The sequence below is a fragment of the Barbus barbus genome (genome assembly GCF_936440315.1).
Source record: "Barbus barbus genome assembly, chromosome: 34".
NCBI lineage: Eukaryota > Metazoa > Chordata > Actinopteri > Cypriniformes > Cyprinidae > Barbus > Barbus barbus.
In genome coordinates, this window is record NC_136762.1 from 13,910,968 (window position 1) to 13,932,151 (window position 21,184).

Genomic DNA, 21,184 nt, shown 5'->3' on the forward strand with positions numbered 1-21,184 from the left:
GTTTTGTCTCTTAGAAATGCACATTAGAACAGGAGCTTGAGTTCAGAGTAGCAGGAGCTTGAGTTGGGATGCAGATGTACATTTGACAGTACGGTACCATTGTGAAAACTGTAACAGCCTCATCTTTTATACATAACCAAAAGTACAGCACCTCATTACCATGGTAAAAAAAGTACCCTAACTATATGGTTTCTGTGGTGTTTGCATTAAAAAACAGTAGCCTAAAGACATTGACAATTAAAAATCCACACCAACTGATAGAATAATTAACAAAATAATGTAATTATATTCCATTACTCCTTTAACGTATTTAGTATATTAACAATATAATAATACTCAATAAGAATATCCTATTTTTCTACCACCGTACCATTAGTAGTTACCGTGCTACTGCAGTAAAACTATGGTAAATGTGGGTGATTTGTGGACTGAAACGTTTTCTAACTGGATCGTTGTTGCACTGTTTCTGCATCAGTGTTGATGAGGATAACAGCTCCGATTTATTTGGCTCTAAACTAGTTTAAATTAAAGAGATGTCATTTGTTCTGGAGAACTCTGCACTGAACTCGAATGCTTCTTTAAGCACATAGAATAATTTAAGTGGGCATTTTTAACTGTTTATTTATTTTTGTAATCGCGGCTTTGAACAATTATGTAATCGTGGCATCCATAATCGTAATCGCGATTAGAAATTTGATTAATTGTGCAGCCCTAATTTACAGTTTAAAGTCTTTCTCTTCTAGGAAAACAGACTAAAATGATGATTATCCTGTACTACATGTAATTTCTGTCTAATTAAATCCTCTATGAGAATGCCCCTCACCCTAATAGCAGGCATTGACTAGCATTAGCACGTAGCCAATCATGTTAATAACTAAAGTTTATACTGAATTAAAACAGACAAACCCTTCGATATGTGGACATTTTCTGTTTCATATAGCAAATGTGTCAACACAATAGAAAACTGCATTTATCAAGTCATTTCATGGGCTCTTCAGACACAGTAGAGTAATTTATGAGGCTCCCAACCTCGTAACCTCTGTCACAAAGACCCCTCCGTGTTCTTAGCTCAAGATTCATGACCTGAGAAATAGTTGTGTCATTGTGAATCCTTCATATATCCTGATCTGGTGCAGGCGTGCCTAATCTCTGTAGAATGGTGCCTCCTTTCTCACTTGCAAGTGAAACGGACACTTGTGGGGTTAGTGGATGATGACAGAGCATGAATTGTGGAGCGTCTGGCTTGTGGGACAGAGGGTGCTCCATAATGGTAATCTTATCCAAGTCATCATATGGCCAAAGATGCCAGGCATTCCTCAGAGACTTCCCTGTTTCCCTGCTCCCCAGCTAGAGTCTTGTGTGTCCCTGGTTCTTCATTCTGGACTTTTGCCATAAGTGTAAGTCTTCCCCAGCGATACATACCACCACAAATCCCTCTAGATGGTTCTTTACACAACATATAAAATCCTCATCCTCTGGCACCTTCTCACCTTTTTGCTGTAGACTTAAAACCATTAACGTGTTTTCTGAAATTCACAGCTGGCCTCAGAATGATTTTTGAAGGATCATGTAACGTTGAAGACTGGAGTAATGGCTGTTAAATATTGAGCAAATTATATTATGCTGGCATCTGAGCTATTATTATTTTCTGTGCAACAAAATGCAGGTTCTTTTTATTTCTAAACTGTTAGATTATTCCATCAGCTGTCTTTCTGGGTGGGCAAATGCCACTTGGGCCATTGTGTGGTCTCTGCCCCTGCTCATGTTACCCAATTTGTTAGAGCAGGTGAAATGTCTTCGTGGCAGTCTATAAACTTGAGTTTACTGGTTTAAGTAGCTCAGAGACAGATTTTAATAGTTACTGTAACTTTAAGAAATACTTTTTTTGCCAATATAATAATAAATGCACTGCAAACATGCAAACTTCTGTGAATCAGTGTGCACTTTTTAAGCTAAAAAACTCCCGATCGTCAGTTCAAACACTATATTCATGTCTGTTTTTGATTGTGGACTTCCTTCCATCTTGATGTAGCCCCCGGGGACCTTTTACAGGCTTGCAGGGATCCATTTGCATCCATGAAGTGAAGCAGGTTGTAAACAGCCACTGGCTCATGCTTTGAAGCCCTTCAGCTATTAGCTAGAGAACAGGGATAGATGTTCCTCAGGGAGCTGATGTTGACAAGGAAAGGCAGCTTCATCTCTTCTGTCATTTATGCAACTAAATAATTTATGGGGTTTCCTGAAACACCCATCTTTGCTGATCACAAACATCTAAGAAGCCTTTTACGGCCTGTGAGAATGTCTCCTTCTCCGTCTCCTTCTTGAGTCAACAGGAATGCCCTGTTTGAATCAATGAACTGCTTGAGATTTATCTTGGCATGCAAATGTGAAAAACTAGAAATGTAATCAGTGTCTGATTCAGAGAGTGATGTAATGAACCCTCTGATCATCATCTTTTTAAGAGATTTGTATAGATCTAGTGACTGGAATGAATTTTCGGGACAAACTGCCAATGATTTGTAATTTGTGGACATTATGCTTTTCTACTGAGGATGGTTTGGCAAGAGCTCATAGTTTTTCTTCTGATATTGCACTACTGCATTACAGTGGGTCACCAATACTTGACTCTCCAGTTGTAAACTGAGGTTTCTGTGTTTAGACAAATATGGGTCTAATAGATCATACTTAGGAAATACAAAAATGTTTCTGAAAGCAATTTTACGTACAGAATGGGTGTTTCTTCAACTATTGGCACTTTTGGCCCTGTGGACTTTTAAAATAAACTCTCTTGAAAAACTTTCCACACTTTTAATTTATTTAATGTGTCCATTAGCAGAAAGTATTTTTTTTCTGAAAGGAATTTCCACCACAGCGTCACTTCAACCACATCTTGAATTATGTGTTGTATTTTAATAGCATTTTCTTTAAAAGCTGCAGTCCGTAACTTTAGGCGCTCTAGCGGTTAACCCTCTGGGGTCGACAAACGAGCTGGCGCGTTTTGGTGCATTTTTTTGAAAGCCCTTAAAAGGAACTTAAATTACTCTGTGAGTTTTAATTGTACAGATAAGAGTAATACATCAATCTAATCTGTAAATGCATCTACTTTTATTTGTATACACTCATAATTACAACACAACTTTGTAATTTTATAAAATAAAGAAATCAAACAGGGTGCGCTCTGTCTTCTCCGTCTCCGCAAACTGCATTTAGAAACGCGTCACTAAAATGAACTGTAACTCGGCAAATACTCAACACAGAGACATGAGATATCTATAGAAAGCTTGAAGTGTCTCCTTTTAAATGAAGTCATATCGAAAACAGATATTCTGTGATGAAGTAATCCGTATGAAACCAACACGATGTTCAGTCTTTCCCGTCTAACTCATTATCTCTAATGCGATCCTGCCCCCTTGCGGCACGCGCCGTTCATATGTAAATAACCACGCGTGCGTTTTGCAGAAGAACATTGTAGCTGGAGCTACTTCTCTCTGTTTGTTTATAGTGAATCATGCAAGTACTGGGCTACTCCGCAGCGGTACCTACTCGAACGAGTCTAAATAGTCAGAATATAAACACTTATTATAGGTGTACCGTAGTGATTCAGGACAAGCTAAAAACACGGTTTGGAAAATGGATTCATGGTGTGCTCGCTTATTATATAAATTTTGTAAATTTTTAACACAAAAAAGTTACGGACTGCAGCTTTAAAGGGGACCTATTATGCCCCTTTTTACAATATGTAAAATAAGTCTCTGATGTCCTCAGATCGTATATGTGAAGTTTTAGCTCAAAATACCCCTCAGATAAATTTTTATAGCTTGTTAAATTTGCCATTTTTAGGGTATGAGCCAAAACGCACTGAATTTGAGTGTGTTGCTTTAAATTCAAATGAGCTGTTGCTCCCGGAGAAGAGGGTGGAGTTTCAAGAGCTCCAGCTCCGCATTAGCAGTGCTAGCCTTTGCAAATAAACATTCCCCTATTAGTACAAGCCTGTTATCTTTACAGAAAACTTACTCGGTTTCAAAGTCAGTCATCTGATTATACTGTGCACAATAAATTTGTGTTTATGAATTACACAGGCGTGGAGCACGGTGGGCTAAAAATAACAACATAGCTGGTCTCATGCTATCACAAACTTTATAAGTGATCTCGACAACTTCAAGCGATCAACTCACATTGCTTTCATATGCAACTTTTAACTACCACATTCCTATTCACGATCATTCTGCTAGCACTTGAAGGCAGCATCAGTGAAAACAGGCAGAGACAATGATAGCTTTAGCAATAAGCCTTACAGAGTGCCAAGAAGCTATTTCAGAAAGGCAATTTGGAAAACAAACACGTGATACTTACTTTGTCTGGAGCTAACGTTCGTGCACGAAGCGTTGGTATTAATTCCTAAACATATAGGGGACGTTACCGATATTTCCTTCCAAAATGAAGTTTAACCACAGTGTCCTGGGCTCAGATGGGGGGAGATTATGGTGACTCTTATGTTCATTAGTGCATCCCAAAACACAACACTTGTAAAGCCTCTTTGGTGCTGACATTGTATATAACTCCAATAATAGCGGACCGCAGCTTCTCACTCAGGGCTGTTTATGCTAATAGGACAGAGAGTGTCACAAATTGGCAGGACTTTTTCCCCTCGGTGACATGAACAGAGGGAGAATCTGAAACAGCTCGTATGGAGAGACTGTTCATGATTTATTGGTTTTATACAAAAATGAGTTGGTGGATTTTTAACATTATAGGCTGGTTGTTGTCACACACTGCGGCCACACAACTGTTCAAACACCTTATAAAAGTGATTTTTGCATAATAGGTCCCCTTTAAATAAAATAGATGATTCCTGGAAGGTTAATTTCATAGCTGGCATTTTAAATATATACACTACAATATTGTCTTGTAATGGGGCGAACGAGACATGAGGCAAGCGAATCCAAGTGCAAGCTTTTATTAATAAACGTAATCAAATAACATGCAGGGTCAAACAACAGCAAACGGATATGGCACGGGCAAGACACAAGAGTAATCCTTGGGCAAGCGTGGGTCTTTGATCGGCAAACAATATCCAACAGGGCAAAGCAGAGAGATAATCCAGGTACACAAGCAGTAGTTCAAGAGAGGTGCAAACAGAGTCTGAACGGCAAGCCAAAAATCAAAACATTAGAAAACGCAAGGCAAGGCCAACTAAGTGGGCTCCGTAGAGTAGCTATCGCTAGGAGAGTGATATACGCTATATAATACTCTGCAATGACAGAGAGGAAGTCCAAGGCTTATAAAGTGTGTAGATCAGCTGTGTAATCAGAGCAATGTGAGATTGGTGACAGCTGTGTGTCGTCAGTGCAATGGATGATGGGAATTGTAGTCCAATGGTGAAGTGCAGCAGTGGTGTAGTGCAAGAGTCCATGCGGTGAGCGGGTGACCTTTGGTGGTGAGTGAACGGAAGTTCATGGACTGGATTCGTGACATTGTCACACATTTTGAAATTACAACATTACAGCTGAACTTGAAATGACATACAAATAAAAATATTCTGTTCACAAGTGATATTTACTGTTTTTCTCATATCACACGTCTTATATTTATTCTCAAGCCCTTTGTTGACAACATTGTTTCCTTGGTAGCCATAACTTTGGCTAATGTTCTGGCAAGGTTCTCTCAAACACTCTTCTAGTAACGTTAATAGGGCATTTGTTCAGTTGTAATGATGCTCTCAAAACATTAGCATAAAAACATTATTAATGCATTATGAAATGTTTTACTGAAACATTTTTGTTGAATGTTCCTCTAACTTATTTAAAAAATTAATACAAGTTTCAGGTGGTTGAGCTTTCCCAGAATGTTTGCAAATGATAAAATGAAATGTTCCCTTAAAGTTTTTCCTAATGTATAAATAACCAAGAAAAGTTTTAACATTCAGAAAAACTAGACATTTAGATCGTTCACAGAACATTTTGAAATAATGTTTTCATAAGTTAACAGGAACATTAGCAAAACATTCTTGGAACATATATTTGTTAGTGTACTAACTTGAATGAACTTTATTAGGAACAAAATTGGTGGGACAGTCAATGTTTTTACACAAAACAATAAATGAACGAATGAAAGAATAAATGAACAATATGACTTGGATGTTAATATTTATGTCTACATCCCACATGATTCACAAAAATCGTGAACACGTGTACGACAGTTAGCAGAAGCTAGAGACAGTGGTTTATAAAGTTTAAAATGTGGATATTTCTTTTACACAAATACTTTTTTGATTCACTTCAGAAAGCTTTTATTAACCCCCAGAGCCATGCGGAGTACTTTTTATGATGGATAAATGCACTTTTTTGGGCTTCAAAATCTCGACCACCATTCACTGCAATTATAAAGCTTGAAAGAGCCAGAACTCTTTTTTTTTTTTTTAGATATACAAGTCCGATTGTATACAACTATATATACACCTATGATGGCTTGAGGGTGAGTAAATCATGGGGTAATTTTCATTTTTGAGTGAACACTCCCTTTAAGTAGGCTTATTCAGATGCATTTTATAACTCAAGGGTTCTGTGAGTTTTCTCCCGGTCAGACCAGTTCTCTCTGTGATCTTCTGTTTAGATAATTCTGGCCTCCAGAATATGAGACTTCCAGTTTTTCTGTCATCACAACATTCCATTTCTGGAGATTAAAAGATGTTTAACTTAAATGTTTTTTATCTTTAATGAAGTGTCTTTAATAACTATCCCGCATACTTGTGTGTCACATGGTAAATGCCGCTGCTTTGGCACACTGGGAGGCTTATGATGCAGAATCCAGCATCATGCCACTTTCAAGTGCACCAAAAAAGGAATGTGCCGCTCTCTAGTGCTCCGTCACGTCGGGTTACTGGCTATCTTTAGAGCTTAGATCTGCTTAACCAATGAGAGATCTCCATCGCGTATCCCATACTTCTCAGGGCAGGTCATCACAATCAGTGCAGCATAAATAATGTCCTGCTGCTTGTTCCCATACCCCAGAAATCAGCAGCTATTTTTGCTGCTATTTTAGCATGACGTGTCCGAGACGTGGGAAAAAGGGACAGAAGGGAAGTGGAGGTTCATGGGAGGATTCTTGGAAAAAAAAAGTCCACAGAGATCATTGCTAATACACAACAGAGATGAAGTCCATTTGTTATGATTGTTAAATTTTTATGTGTGTGTTTGTGAGCGCAGTCAGATGCTTGTTGTAAACCAAACAGGACTAACTAAGTGCACCGTTTACCCTTTTAAATCTCAGAGGATGTCGTGGGGGGCGACAGGCTGACGTGCCATGTTGTAGGTCACTGGTGTGTGTGTGACACCCTGGGAGTGTGAGACGGAGTTTAACAGCTGCGTTTGTATGTATTATCTCCACTTGAGAGGAATAATAAAACAGTCCATCTCACAGACAGTACAGTTTTGCAAAGTCACGTCAGCTCCAGCTTACTTACTGTAAGATTTGGGCTTATAAATAGTGATTATGTTCTCATTACTTTAACTCCGCCATAAAACTGCTGTAAAGATCTTGCGATAACATAAAAGCTTTGCATCACATTTGGCTCAGTCTGCTCTTCTGAAGGCCTCCCAACAGTCTGTCCATGTCATTCAGCAGCCTGGACTGAAGTATAGGAACTCCACTCTAAACCCATTAAAGCCTTTTAAAAGAAACTCTGAACCTCAGGTCTGGGCAATAATTAGCTAGGAAGAAGTGCCTGCTGTTTGTGCTTTAATAGAGAGTCCTACTTACCTCCATAGCACACCTGCTGTTACTGGTGAGGATGCATATACGTAGACAGACCTGGCTTTCATGCACATGATAAAAGGCTTAAAGACTGCTTTTAAGAGTTGTCCTAGAGATAAACTCAGATTTGCTAGGCTAGCCTGAATGCTGGACCCTTGAATTTAAACTAGCAGTGGCTGTGCCTCATTCAGAATGGTGCCGAAGACTGGAATTAGTGCGTCTCAGATATTGAACAATGAAAGGTGGTTTACTATTTCTAATGTGCATTTTTTATTTTTTTTGGGATAATAGTAAAAAAAAAAAAAAACCTCAAACTTTTCCTAAAAGTTGCCATTATATTGTTTTATTCATGAACCAGTAACAATTAGGGTCATAAATGTAGCTAATTATAATAATAAAATTAAAACATGTTTCTAAAGGAACGTTACTCTATACCATTTTTAAATCCATATCCATTCATAGAAATGTTTTAATTTAGAACAAAATTATATTTAAAAACTCTGCACTTTATTTTTGTAACATTTGAATAAAATGTTTAAGTCTTATGGATTAAATTTAATAACAGTTCATTAAAACGTGTTTTAAGGAACATCACTCAATCAAGAGATTATTTTATCCATTTATAAAAAAAGTTTACTTGATAAAAATCTCTTTAAAAAAACTACTATGCAGCACTTTGAGTTTTTTGTTAAAAGTTATTAATTAAATTTCAGTTATGATGTTTATAATAATAATATAATAATAATAATAATAGTTAATCAAAACATGTTTTTAATGAACACTCAATTAAAAACTTAATTTATAAAAATATATAAAAACCTCAACCTGTCATGTTCACTGGATATCGGGAACGAGGAGACAAGGAAATCGTTCATCAAACAGTATTTATTAATCCAATCGCTTGAACACAGGAGTCGCAGGAGACACAGAACACAAGGATGACATATAACAGCTGACACCAGACTCAGGGAACACAGGGCTTATAAACAGAGGAGTAAACTAGATAATAAATGACACACGGCTGGGGACTAATAAACTGATAAGCAAAACGAGGACAGGAACTAACCAAATATGGGCACGAGAGGAGGGGAAACACAAGACACAGGAAGACAGGACTGACACAACTGCGCAGTACTTAATTTTTATTATTTTGTTTCATGTGTCTATTTTTGTTAAAAATTTTATCAAATATTAATTTCTTAAGATACTATGAATTTAATTGATCAGACGTGGTTCGATTAAAACTTAATTATTAACTAAAATGGAAACATTAAAATGGATTTGAATGGGTAAATGGAAAAAATATTTTGCTGTGGTTGCTAATCAGTATAATATGTTGCTATAATTGCATCGGCCTACTTTGAAGTGCTGTATTTTTAGTAATGAATGTCTGTGTCTTTGGGCCATTGCATGTAACCACACTGGCATGATATGGAACCTTTTCAAAGCGTCAATCACAGCTGATACACTGCTGTTTTATCTATTCTTATATGTGATAAAGCAGGACATGTCAGCTAACTCCTGTATTTGCTCCATGAAGTAATGTACAAGGAAATATTCTCTATTAGCACAGTCATTCTCCCGTCTGTTGTCCCATAACAGAAGCCATCGCCCTTGGCAGCAGAATCTCAACTAGCACTATATAATCTGCAGGGCCAAATAAACAACCCTTATAAAACAACTTGTGCAGCATTAGGTATTAAACAAACCTCTGTGTGATTTGTGAAGAAGACAAAATTCATCATCAGAGGATGTGGTGGCTTAGACTGCAGAGCTGCTGTAGGCCGCCAGCATTTGTTTATGGTGTAACTCTGTGGAACGTCCTATAAATAAAGCATGTGATGATTGAAAGAGTGGCTCCAGCACTTCAGTTTCACTATGCAGCTGTGGGAGTTTTTGTATGCTTATGAATAAAGTCAACTCAGAAGAATGGGAGCATGACATACATCTGGAATCCACAGGAGACAATTGAAAAACAGGTGCATTATCCATAAATGGTATTAACAATGACCATTTATAGGCCCCTTAAATGGTTGTACTGGAGCTGAGGGTTGTGAGCATCATACGGATCATGGAATCTGGAGAATGGAATCAGACCCCCAGCCTGGGGGTATTTTCTATGTTAAAAGCAACCATTTATTTCCTGTTTCTATGCCCAGTTGTGCTTGGCTGGCCTCAAAGGCTATTATAATAGAGATTTCTATAAGATTGCAGACTTGAGCTCATTATGAGCGGCTCAGACTAGAATATGACATGTTTGAGTGTGTAAGTGCTTCTCATACATGCTGGAGTGTTGAATTGTCACAAAGGTCAGACAAGTTCAAATATGCCATAATAGCACTGAAATATGTTGAACAAAGATAAATGTCACATTCATATATCAAGAAAATTGATAAGCCAAAAATTATTATGTCATGGCCAATAACTGATAAATGGGCAATATTCAAATGTTATATTATTTTGTCAAAATAGAAAATAAATCACCAAAGACTAAAATCAGTTGTTTTAAATGCTATGAATTCAGGCATCACAGCATTATATTGTACAGTGTGAAAAATGTCTATTAATTTTTAAGATTTAGTAAAGATTATGTTTTTAACAGTGTAAATTAATTAACCGAGAACCAAAGAAAAATGGTTTACAAGTTTTGGAAATTTATTTATTTAGTTTTTTTTACAACATTGCACTGTTTGGAACATAAGAAACAAATGAAGTTATATAGACATAATAAATATATACAGTACACACACATATATTATGTAAACAAAAACTTCTATTATGGGTGCGATTAATGACAGCACTAATATAGATCAATTTTATATTCGATGTACCCGTTAATTTTTAGGTTCCAGGCTATTTTTTTTTTTATAACTTGTCCTCTCTAAAATGGATATGTATTCATTCAAGGATTTTTAGAAAATGTTCATATTATGTATTTTGTACTAGTGTCTGCATTTAATGAAAATAAAAATTTGCTAAAATATAATGTATTCTAGTCTGCAGAGTACAGAGCTATATGTCTGGGTCTCAGGAGAGTTTTTGAAGATGATTTTTAATTGAGTGTTAGATGATGGCACAGACTATCTGAATGTAAAAATAGAGGAATAGAGCCTGAACAATTAAATATAACTCCTAAAATACCAAAATAGTGTGCATCTTCCATGCCGTGTATTAGTGTATTTGCATGCATGCTAACGCACACCTGTGTAATTGTGTTCCTGCATCTGTAACTTCCTGGCGACAGGGGCTCTCTTAGTGTGCAGTCAGGATTTCATAGGGTGATTTCTATTTTCTGAGGAAAAATTCATTCTTTAATTGAAGACTCTCTTTTTCTTCTCCAGCAGTTACAGGATGTGCTATTTTTGTTGTCAACTTTGTGTGAGGTTAAAAAGCCGTAACAGCATGCTTAGTATTGGGTTCATCTGGGACTCATAGAAATGGCTCACAGCTTTACTGGGAAATGTGTAAACCTTGAATTGTGTCTTCCTGCTCAAAGTCTTCTGTTTGAAAGCCTGGCAAAAACTGCGGCTTCATTGTTCAGACGTCCAGGTTTTGTCCAGTACTGGTTCTCTGAAAGGAGAACCTATTTTAGCAGCCTACTCAATAGACTGATGATACAGCGCAACCTACGTGTAATGGTTATCTGTACTCTAGACTGTGGAGACACCAAACTGTCAACAGTGGCTCATGGGCACATTATTAGCTCTCACTTCCTTTTTTGGCCATTCTTTTTTGTCTGAGAGCTTGTCCATGCTTAAAAAGAGTGACATGCTGAGTGAGACTCTTAACTATAATTGAAGCTTATTATGATGTTCTGCTTGGTTGCTGCTATGGCATCTTGGCAGACTTTCATTTGTCTGCTGGTCTTTCTTAGCTGGGCAAGATATTGGAGTTCACTGTTATTTTTTCTTATCTGTTTAATTTCTTCTCTGTAATCTGTGAGATTAAATCAAAGGAAATGCTGGTCATTGTGATGCCCAGTTATGTATGTTTATGTTGAAAGATGATTACAGATTTGCATTATGACATAAATGATTCTTAGCTGAAAGGCAGATTTTGAAATATTTCATATACAAGCATGCAAACGTTTTTTTTTTTTTTTGAAAGAATATCTTGTACTCACCAAGGCGACATTTAGTTGATCAAAAATACAGTAAAAATGGTAATATTGTGAACTTTTATTACAATATAGTTTTCTATTTGAATGTATTTTAAAATATAATTTATTACTGTGATGGCAAAGCTGTATTTTCAGCATCATTGCTCCAGTCTTCAGTGTCACATGATCCTTCAGAAATCATTCTAATATGCTAATTAGCTGCTCAAGAAAGATTTCTTATTATCATCAGTGTTGAAAATAGTTAGGCTGCTTCATATTTTTGTGGAAACTCAACCGTGATACATTGTTTTCCAGGGTTCTTTGATTGAATAGAAAGTTCAAAAGAACAGCATACAGAAATTTTTCTAACATTACAAATGCCTTTACTGTCACTTATTATTCACTGCATCCCAAATAAAAATATGAATTTCTTAAAACCTACATATATAAATTGCCTGTTCAACAAGGGTAATATTTTGTCAGTGTGAGGCACAGCATTAGCATGCTAACTAAACCACAACTGCTAAAAATATCAGAATCAAAGATATCAAAGGTTTATTTAATTTTGTTTGAAAAATTCTTCTGAAAATCTTCAGAAACTTCAGAAACACGGCATTACAGATACCTCAGTCCTACCTTTCGTACTCAGTGAACAAGGTAAATGTTTGATGGCAACAACAAAGAGCGTCAGCCTTACGCTAATGTCGCTAATGCACAGGAAATGCCTTTGTTGGGAGAAACTAATCAGATTTCTGTAATGTGAAAGCATCCTTCATACTCAATTATCCCCTTGTAGTGCCCACAGGACCACATAGAGGCCAGAAAGGCCATTTAGAATCTATTTGAAAGGTTACTGAGGAGCACTGGTGCAAAATCAATTGGAAATGCGAATCTAGATTATACACCCTCTCTGTGAAGTGTGTTAGCAAACTATTCTCCTCACAGAGCAAACAAACAGCATGGATGTTTTTGTCGTGTCTTGTGGTGATCAGACTTGAATAGTTTCAGCCTCCTCATGATTCACAGAGCTTTAAGATGCTTTAAGGGAGAGAACAGCTCATTTCTGGCCAACAGTAGGTCACTTATTCTCTAGATAAATCGAGTCTTTCTTCCTCCTGAGATGTGACATGAGGGAATGCTACACATGAATTTGGACATGGGTGGGCTCAGTGAATTCCACTCATAATATCTTCTCCCTCAAGTGCTTTTCTCCCACTAAATCAGGCATTTGACATGGGAACATGGGTGGTGCGGTCCAATCAGAAGTGGTCTTCCCCATGCCATATTTCCTGTTAAGGGGTCACTCCATTCAAAGGATATTATGAAGGGTCTTAGGCATCACAAAATCTGTCCAGGAAATGTTGACCCTTTTACTCAACAGATTTGACAGTATAAGTATAGGTCTATTGACAAATCTATGTTTGTTTATGTGTTTTCAGCATGGGCCGCGGTGGATGTGAACATGGAAGACCGGGTGGATGTATCTTTAAAAGGCCAGGCTGAAATCTCCTGTATCTACACTCTGCAGGAACCAGCCAAGATGATAGTCTGGTTTACGGTGAGAAAAACAGGCCCATTCACACTTTACATTATTTTCATTCACAAATATCAGCTGAATGGGTAATTATTATGAAAAATGCCCTAAAACCACTGATCTATAGTGCCTAAAACCCAAAAATCAAAAGATGAATGAAGAAATTAAGCTAAGAAAATAAACCAGATTTTAAGGCTAATAAGAAAAGGCTAACAATTAAGTGCATTTCCTCCAGTTATCTTAACTGTAATACAAAAAATAAAATGTCTTTATAATTTTTAATTAAATTAGCTAAAGGTCAGTATAACAATTACTACTGCAATGTATATTGTAGTTTACTAAATTTAAAAATGACTTGTATTTTTAGATCCAATTCTCGCTATTAACAAACCAGTAACTACGACTTTAGCATCAATAAACTCCTAATTTGCTGCTTATTAATAGTTAGAAGGGTAGTTATTAATCGGTAGGATTAGGGATGTAGGATATGGTCGTGCAGAATATATGCTGTATAAGAACTAATAAACAACAATAATAGGCATGCTATTAGTTAATAGAGAGAATTGGTCCCTATACTAAAGCGTTACCAAAAATAGTTACATTAATAATATTTACTACAAATACAATGATTACATTTTTCATTGAATATTAAATTTTTTATTTTCTACAGTATTTAACAGTAGGAGAAAAGAGTGTTTAAATAGATTTAATATTCTTAATATCCTTTAATATTCTTAAAATGTTTTTGGCAATTTTATCAGTAGAATTTCAATAGAATGAGGTTTGGGTAATTTTTTTCAAAAAGAAGTCTTTAATGCTCACAAACACTGCATTTACTGTATTTGATCAAAAATACAGCCAAACAGTAATACAATTTAAAATAACTTTTCTGATTTTAATATATTTTAAAATGTAATTTATTCCTGTGATCAAAGCTGAATTTTCATCATCATTACTCCAGTCTTCAGTGTCATATAATTCCTCAGAAATCATTCTAATATACTGATTTGATGCTCAAGAAACATTTCTTATAATTGTCAGTGTTTGCTGGTTTTTTTTGTTTTTTTTCAGGGTTATTTTAAAAATTTAAAGTTAAAAACAGCATTTATTTTCAAATATACACCTTTTCTAATATACTATACATGTTTTTAACTGTAATTTTGATCAATTCATTGCAACCTTGCTGAATGAAAGTATCTCAACATCCCTATACTTTTGAAGGGTAGTGTACAAATCTAGTCTTACAATAAATGTTGAAGCTTTTTTGACTTTGTACAGAAATCGCCAGGCAGGGACCAAAGCAGGAGAAGAATCTACTACTATGATGATCAGAACGAGATCATTGACGAGGGCAGTGAATACGCCGGGCGGATCAACATCACACACTTTTATGACCCACAGAACAAACGCGGAAGTGCCCTTCTGATCATCAACAATGTGCAACTGAGTGACCAGAAGGAGTTCATCTGCACCGTGCATGATGTGTCAGCAGACATCGGTGAAGGACACACTCGTCTCCAAATATTCAGTAAGACAAATCAGAGTTGTCTCACTTGTTTTAGAAGAGCCTGTCCAGGCTAGAGGATCATAATAATATGCCTCTTGACCTATTAGGAGCTTCATCCTAACACCAAACCTCTCTGTCCTTTAGACTCGCCATCTCTACCTGTGATTGAAGGTCTACACACAGGGATTTCTGTTACTGTGGAGGAGCCATCAAAGGTAGAGCTAAAAAAAAAAAACTATCCGTTTATGTACATTTTACGGACTTTGCATAATAATGGTGTTTTCACTCAGGTTGCACACTGCAAAGTGGACGACGGATATCCCAGACCCAACATCACATGGTACAAGGACAGATTCCCTCTCCAGCAATCAGATGGTGGTAAATACAGGACCATTAAGTGAACATTCTCCAAAACAAAATGTTGTTTTATGGCAATAAAAAAAAAATCTGAATCCCCTTTAGAGGTAAAGATCTCGGAGTCGGAGACAACCAAAGCTAACGGTCTGCTCACAGTCGAGAGTGATCTGTACATTAAGGCTCAGAGGACAGATAAAGATGCCATTTTTTACTGTGAGGTCAAATACTTTGTCCCCAGTGGAGTAAGAATGACAGAGTCCAATGAAATCAACATCATAGTTCACTGTGAGTCAACATCCTTCTAGCCTACATTTACTTTTCGTGTTGTATAACTTTCTTCTGTGGATTGATCGATTTTTTAGCGTACTGTGCTCTGTGCTGCCATCTGTTGGATACACAAAGCGCAACAGTATCTCACAATTTCACTTCATCTTTCAGACCCTACGACAGAAGTAACAGCGTATGTAAGTCCACCTGATAGGCTTATAAAAGAAGGTGACACTGTGGAGATCCGATGTGAGGGAAATGGAAACCCTCAGCCCGTTTTTACTTTCACACATAAAGGGGTAATATATGAGCTGAAATCACTGCCAAACGTGTTCATTATGCCTGCTTAACTAAAAACATTATACTTAATAACTATGTAGCTAATATTATCTTATAGCTGTATATTATTAGCCATATGGACATTAGTTTGACTCACTTATCTCTGACTGTGAACAGAATACTTTCTGATTGTAATAATTTCTGCTTTAAAACAATACATATTGTAAAAAGTGCTATGCAAATTAACTTGAATGTCAGCTGTTCTAAAATCTCTGAACCACGTTAAAAATATTTATTGGATCGCCTGCAGTTCTAATTATTCTCATTTTCTTTCCAGGAAGAGTTAGATTATGCAGATAATGAAATGCTGCGTCTGGAAAATGTCACACGGTCAGCCAGTGGGATGTATTTGTGCCAGTCATTTGACTTTGACTCAGGCTCTGTCTCTGAGGACTCCGCCAATATCACAGTACACTGTAAGAACATGTTCCTCTGCAGTTCCTGTGCCACGGCAGATGTTGGTGAGATGATGTAAGCTTTTAGCTTCATGGTGACTAACAGCTTTTGTTTCTTTCTTAGATCTGGATCAAATTGTGGTGACACCAAAGGAGACAGTTCTGAGCCAGGGGGAAGATCTTACCTTAACCTGCAACGCCTTGTCTTCTTTACCCACATTGACAGCATGGTATAAGGTACAATAATTAGATGCAGTCAAAACTGATGACCTGTAATAAAAATAAATTAATAAAAATATATTTTAAATTATATTTCAAAATATACAAAGAAATGGCCAAAAATGTTTTTTGCTAAATATTTAAAAAATATGTATCTATGCAAATATATTTTCTACCAGTATATTTTTTGGCCATTTTTGTACATTATAAGAACAGATGCTTCAAGAAACCTACCTGCAAAGCGACAGTACTTTTTAAATGGTTTAGGTACTGTAAAATGAGGATGCTGTCAAAAATAATAAAACTAAGTATATTTCAATTTCAAACATATATTTAATAAATTTAGCATTTAGTTAAAATATTTTATATTTTTTTGCCTCATGGGTTAGTATGCTCTTGTGCCTCATGCTCACCAAGGCTGAATTTATTTGATCAAGAATACAGTAAAAACAGTAATATTGTGAAATATTTTCATAAGAATATTTTTTTTAGAAGAAATTACTTAAGTCTTCAGTGTCACATGATCCTTTAGAAATCATTCTAATACACTGATTTGCTGCTCAAAGAACATTCATTATTATTATCAATGTTGAAAACAGTTGTACTGCTTAATATTTTTGTGGAAACCGTGATACTTTTGTTCAGGATTCTTTGATATTTATTTGAAATGGAAATCTTTTGTGACATTATAAATGTCATTACTTTAAGTTTTGATACATTTATGGGTCTTTGCTGAATGAACGTATTGCATTCTTTAAAATTGTGTTGGCCCTAAACTTTTGAAAGGAAGTGTTAGAGCTCATTAACCCGAGATCCAGAGTTTTAAACCCCAGATTTGAAGTAATAAGACCCCAATATAGACCAATACCGCATTTATGTGGTCTCAAAAGAGCTCAAGACCCAATATCAAAAATACAACATACAAATAATATCCAGCATGAGTAGAATGAGACAGTGCTCTTGAAATGCTCAAGAATGTAAACTGATCTATTTGACGGTGTGTTTCACTGCAGGATGGCACACGGCTGGTGGAGAGGCATGTTTTGGAGTTACACAATGCCTCCTATGACACTGCTGGATTGTATATGTGTGAAGTGACAGTCCCTTCCCTGACTGAGCTACGAGAACAAAAGTCTGTGCAAATCAGTGTGCGAGGTCAGTCTTTGCCTACATTGTGAGGACCGAATGTCCATAGAGGGAAAGTAAAACCGGGCTTATAAATAATAAAATGAAAAATATTAGCTCAGTACATAAAACATCACCAATATTATAGAAAAACTAAAGTGCTTTCATGACTAAACATCTAAACCTGCTTTAGGGAAGCCTAAGATAACAGAGGAGATAGCAGTGGGTCCAGTGAACAAGGCTGACCGCTCCGTTAACCTGACCTGCTATGCAGAAGGCTACCCATTCCCCACCATCACCTGGACCCTCTCTGACAAACGGGTATCCTTATAGCACTCTAATTCTGGCCAATCAGGAACCATCACACAGTCACAAAGATCTTTTGCTAGTAATTTGAAAATTGGGTAGTTTGTGGTTGTACAGAGGGCGAGGCATATTGTTTGATAAGAATGTTGCAAAGATGAGGTGATTCAAGAAAGCTCTTGGGTAAATCCTGATGTGCAGACGTGAGCTAAAATATTCTAGATTAATGTAATGTAAACTGAAATTACCATGACAAAACATATATAGACTGGGCAGCCTGTCCCTGTGCCGGAGGCGGAGAACCAGAGGACGGACACTGGTATTCTCAGCATGATCTCTGTGAGAACCACATCTGAACTCACAGCCAAGTGCAGCGCTGCCAATGAGCTGGGGACAGAAGATGTTTCTCGCAAGATTGAAGCATGTGAGTTTTCATTTTCAGACTCTTAAGATTTCTACATCTGCATGTTCACAATTCTCTGATGTTGGTCAGTGGTCACAGGTTTTAAATAATTAATTTTTAATGTACATTTTTCTGACTGAATTAATTATCAGCTTTTTATGAACAAACCCACTGCAGTTCTTATATTAACCCCTGTTTGGCAAGGCAAACCCTGGCGTAATGTCATGTTTAATGCACTTCATGATATTGATATAAAATAATGTAATATATTTTCTTTCTCTTTGCTTTTTTATATCAATATGCTACATTTAATGGTAAGTTTAAAACGAGTTAGGTAAAAAAATAATCCAAAAGTAACTTAAAAGTAGTCAGAATACAAAGTAATCTAAAAGTAATCTAAAAAGTAGTCAAAATACATGACTAAAATTAGTAACCTAGATTACATCACTAACTATAATTTTAATGATGTAATCTGTAATTAACAGACTAAGTATCGTAAAGTAAAGTAACGGACTACAATTTGTAAGTAATCTACCCTGCACTGTTGGTATCATGGACTATCAATGAACAATTTTTTTTTACAGAATTTATTCATTTAGGTTAAATAATTTGATCAATATTTTGACAATATTTTGAAAGGTTATTTCCACAAAAAATTATTCAGGATATTTTTTTGTGAAAAAGAGTGGCGTTTATTTGAAATAAATCTTTTGTAACTTTTGCATAAATGTCTTTACTGTCACTTTTTTTAATACAGCGTACGTCTTGGTTCATTATATTATTTAATATTTTAATTCATGTCATTTTAAATTTAATATGCAACAAATATGCTATTAGTTCTATTAAATGTAAAGAATGTATTAGTATTAGTTTATAAATGAACATTGACCACAACTAATACTGTCTGTACAAGTGTTGTTCATTATCAGTTCATGTTAACTAACACAGTTAAATTATGCAAACAAATACAATCTTAATCCATACCAATTTTTCTTGTGTAGTTGCACGTGTGGCAACAACTATAACCCAAGCCACCAGCACTAAAGGTATGTTTCTGAAGCTTTCACTCAAAAATACTTTGAGATACTTGTATATTTTTACTTCCATCAGTGCAGCGAGTGACTGTTTGTATTTTGACTGTAACAGAAAACGGTTGAGATTTGATGACAGAAAGCAGTATCTGTGCCATAGAAACACAGTCATCTGAGAGGGCTGATGTGGTGTTGTATATTTATTCTGGACGTGCAGTCAAAATAAACAATTTTACTGTAACAGAAGGTGGCGGTTGATGGTGAAAATGCTCTCACGTGGTCTCTGGACTCTGATTAGGAGAAAGGCAGGCTTCGCATCAGGCCTGGCTGACTGCCTGTGACCTCATGGGACCAGAGCGCTTGGTATCAGGGCAAATGAGGCGAAGCAGCCACTCTCACTTTGGGATATCAGCTGACCTTTCCGTTTCTTATTATGGTGGTCCTCAGAGCCCTTATCTCTGATACTGTTTATGGCTGTAGTCAGGAAAATAAACAGAGTTATAAGAGCAGATTTAGCTGGTCTCAGTGTCTATTCTTACCAGACACAATGCAAGTTAATAGAAAGTAATGTGTCTGTCAAAATATGGCAACAGTATATTTTTTATTTTTGACAATTCAAACATTATTTTAAAACATTATTAATATTATATAAAATTATTATTATTATTATTATTAGTAGTAGTAGTATTATTGTTATAGTAGCAGTATTTTAAAATTAATAATTAAATATTATAATATTTTTTTCTACCCCAAATTATAGAACTATTGACTTGTAATTTTGCTAAAGCCTTATTTGGAAAATTATAGAAAAATGTATTTGTATATCTAATTGTACTAAAGCCTCAAGAAACTAAAATATGTTAATTATACCAAATTATAGAATAATTGACTTGTATATGTAATTGTACTAAAGCCTCAAGAAATTAAAGTAACTTATTTACTTTATTGATAATGATTTTTAAATAATTAAATATAATTTATTTATATTTTAGTAAAAATAAAATGAATGAAAAACTAATAAAAAAATGAATGAAAAAAAAATATTAGGAATTAAATAATAATAATATTAATAAATATATGATATATATGTCTCTATTATATATATCTCTCTATATATATCTCCATTCATTAATTTTAAAGAAAATAATGCCCTAAAATTAGTCAACAAGATCAATAACAATAAAAACATACCCCCCCCCCACAAAACTATATCCATTTTTTTCATTTTTATCCATTTTTTTAGTATCCCTACACTGCAGTTTAACCCCCCTTCTTTACGAGAAGTGCAGACAAGATGCTAAAATGTCCAAGTTGTAGCAATAACTTCCTCACAGGGTCTAATCGTGATCTACTTAAAGAAAAGCACCATGCAAGATAAAGTGATGTATGAATATAACTGCTGTTTGGTAACTCAAACCCTTGTCATCACAGGAACACGATTAACCGTTCCACCAAAACAACAACATACAGGTTTGTATTGCAAGGTTGAAGAGCAGCCTGACCACTCATCGCCCACCATCACCCCCAGCCTCGATCACATGAGCACTCTTTCTCGGGCTGTGTACAAACCATAATTTCTCATGCTAATCTGCACTGACCACTGAACTGTGACCATCTTTCTGGAATGAATGATTCCAGAGTACTTTGCTTTCTGTATAACCACCCCCTACACCGAGTCACACATCATCACTGCTTTTCTTCACTCAGCACTCTTTTCTCACAGCCCTTTTGGAAACGAACTGTTATGGCAAAGGCTTTTTATATTTCAGTCAGACATACAGGAAACATTCACCCGAAGTTTCAGCTTTTCCTCTGTCAGTGTACTTACTTCAGCCTGCATTTCTTCTCTTTCC

The 21,184-nt window shown here is 36.0% G+C and overlaps 1 protein-coding gene across 4 annotated transcripts in view; it reads left to right on the top strand.

Annotated features, from left to right (window-relative positions):
• The window catches only part of LOC306854439 (cell surface glycoprotein MUC18-like), a 36,257-nt gene that overhangs the window by 10,077 nt on the left and 4,996 nt on the right, over positions 1–21,184 (top strand). For 3 of the 4 annotated variants that reach the window (XM_079392423.1, XM_079392424.1, XM_079392426.1), the window contains exons 2-14: positions 13,291–13,409; positions 14,664–14,913; positions 15,037–15,107; positions 15,183–15,270; positions 15,355–15,534; positions 15,688–15,815; positions 16,133–16,271; positions 16,375–16,487; positions 17,483–17,624; positions 17,788–17,915; positions 18,165–18,321; positions 19,302–19,346; positions 20,763–20,801. In XM_079392423.1, coding sequence (XP_079248549.1) covers positions 13,291–13,409; positions 14,664–14,913; positions 15,037–15,107; positions 15,183–15,270; positions 15,355–15,534; positions 15,688–15,815; positions 16,133–16,271; positions 16,375–16,487; positions 17,483–17,624; positions 17,788–17,915; positions 18,165–18,321; positions 19,302–19,346; positions 20,763–20,801 — 1,599 coding nt within the window. The remainder of the gene's footprint in view (positions 1–13,290; positions 13,410–14,663; positions 14,914–15,036; positions 15,108–15,182; positions 15,271–15,354; positions 15,535–15,687; positions 15,816–16,132; positions 16,272–16,374; positions 16,488–17,482; positions 17,625–17,787; positions 17,916–18,164; positions 18,322–19,301; positions 19,347–20,762; positions 20,802–21,184) is intronic. The other variant, XM_079392425.1, reaches the window with a different exon arrangement.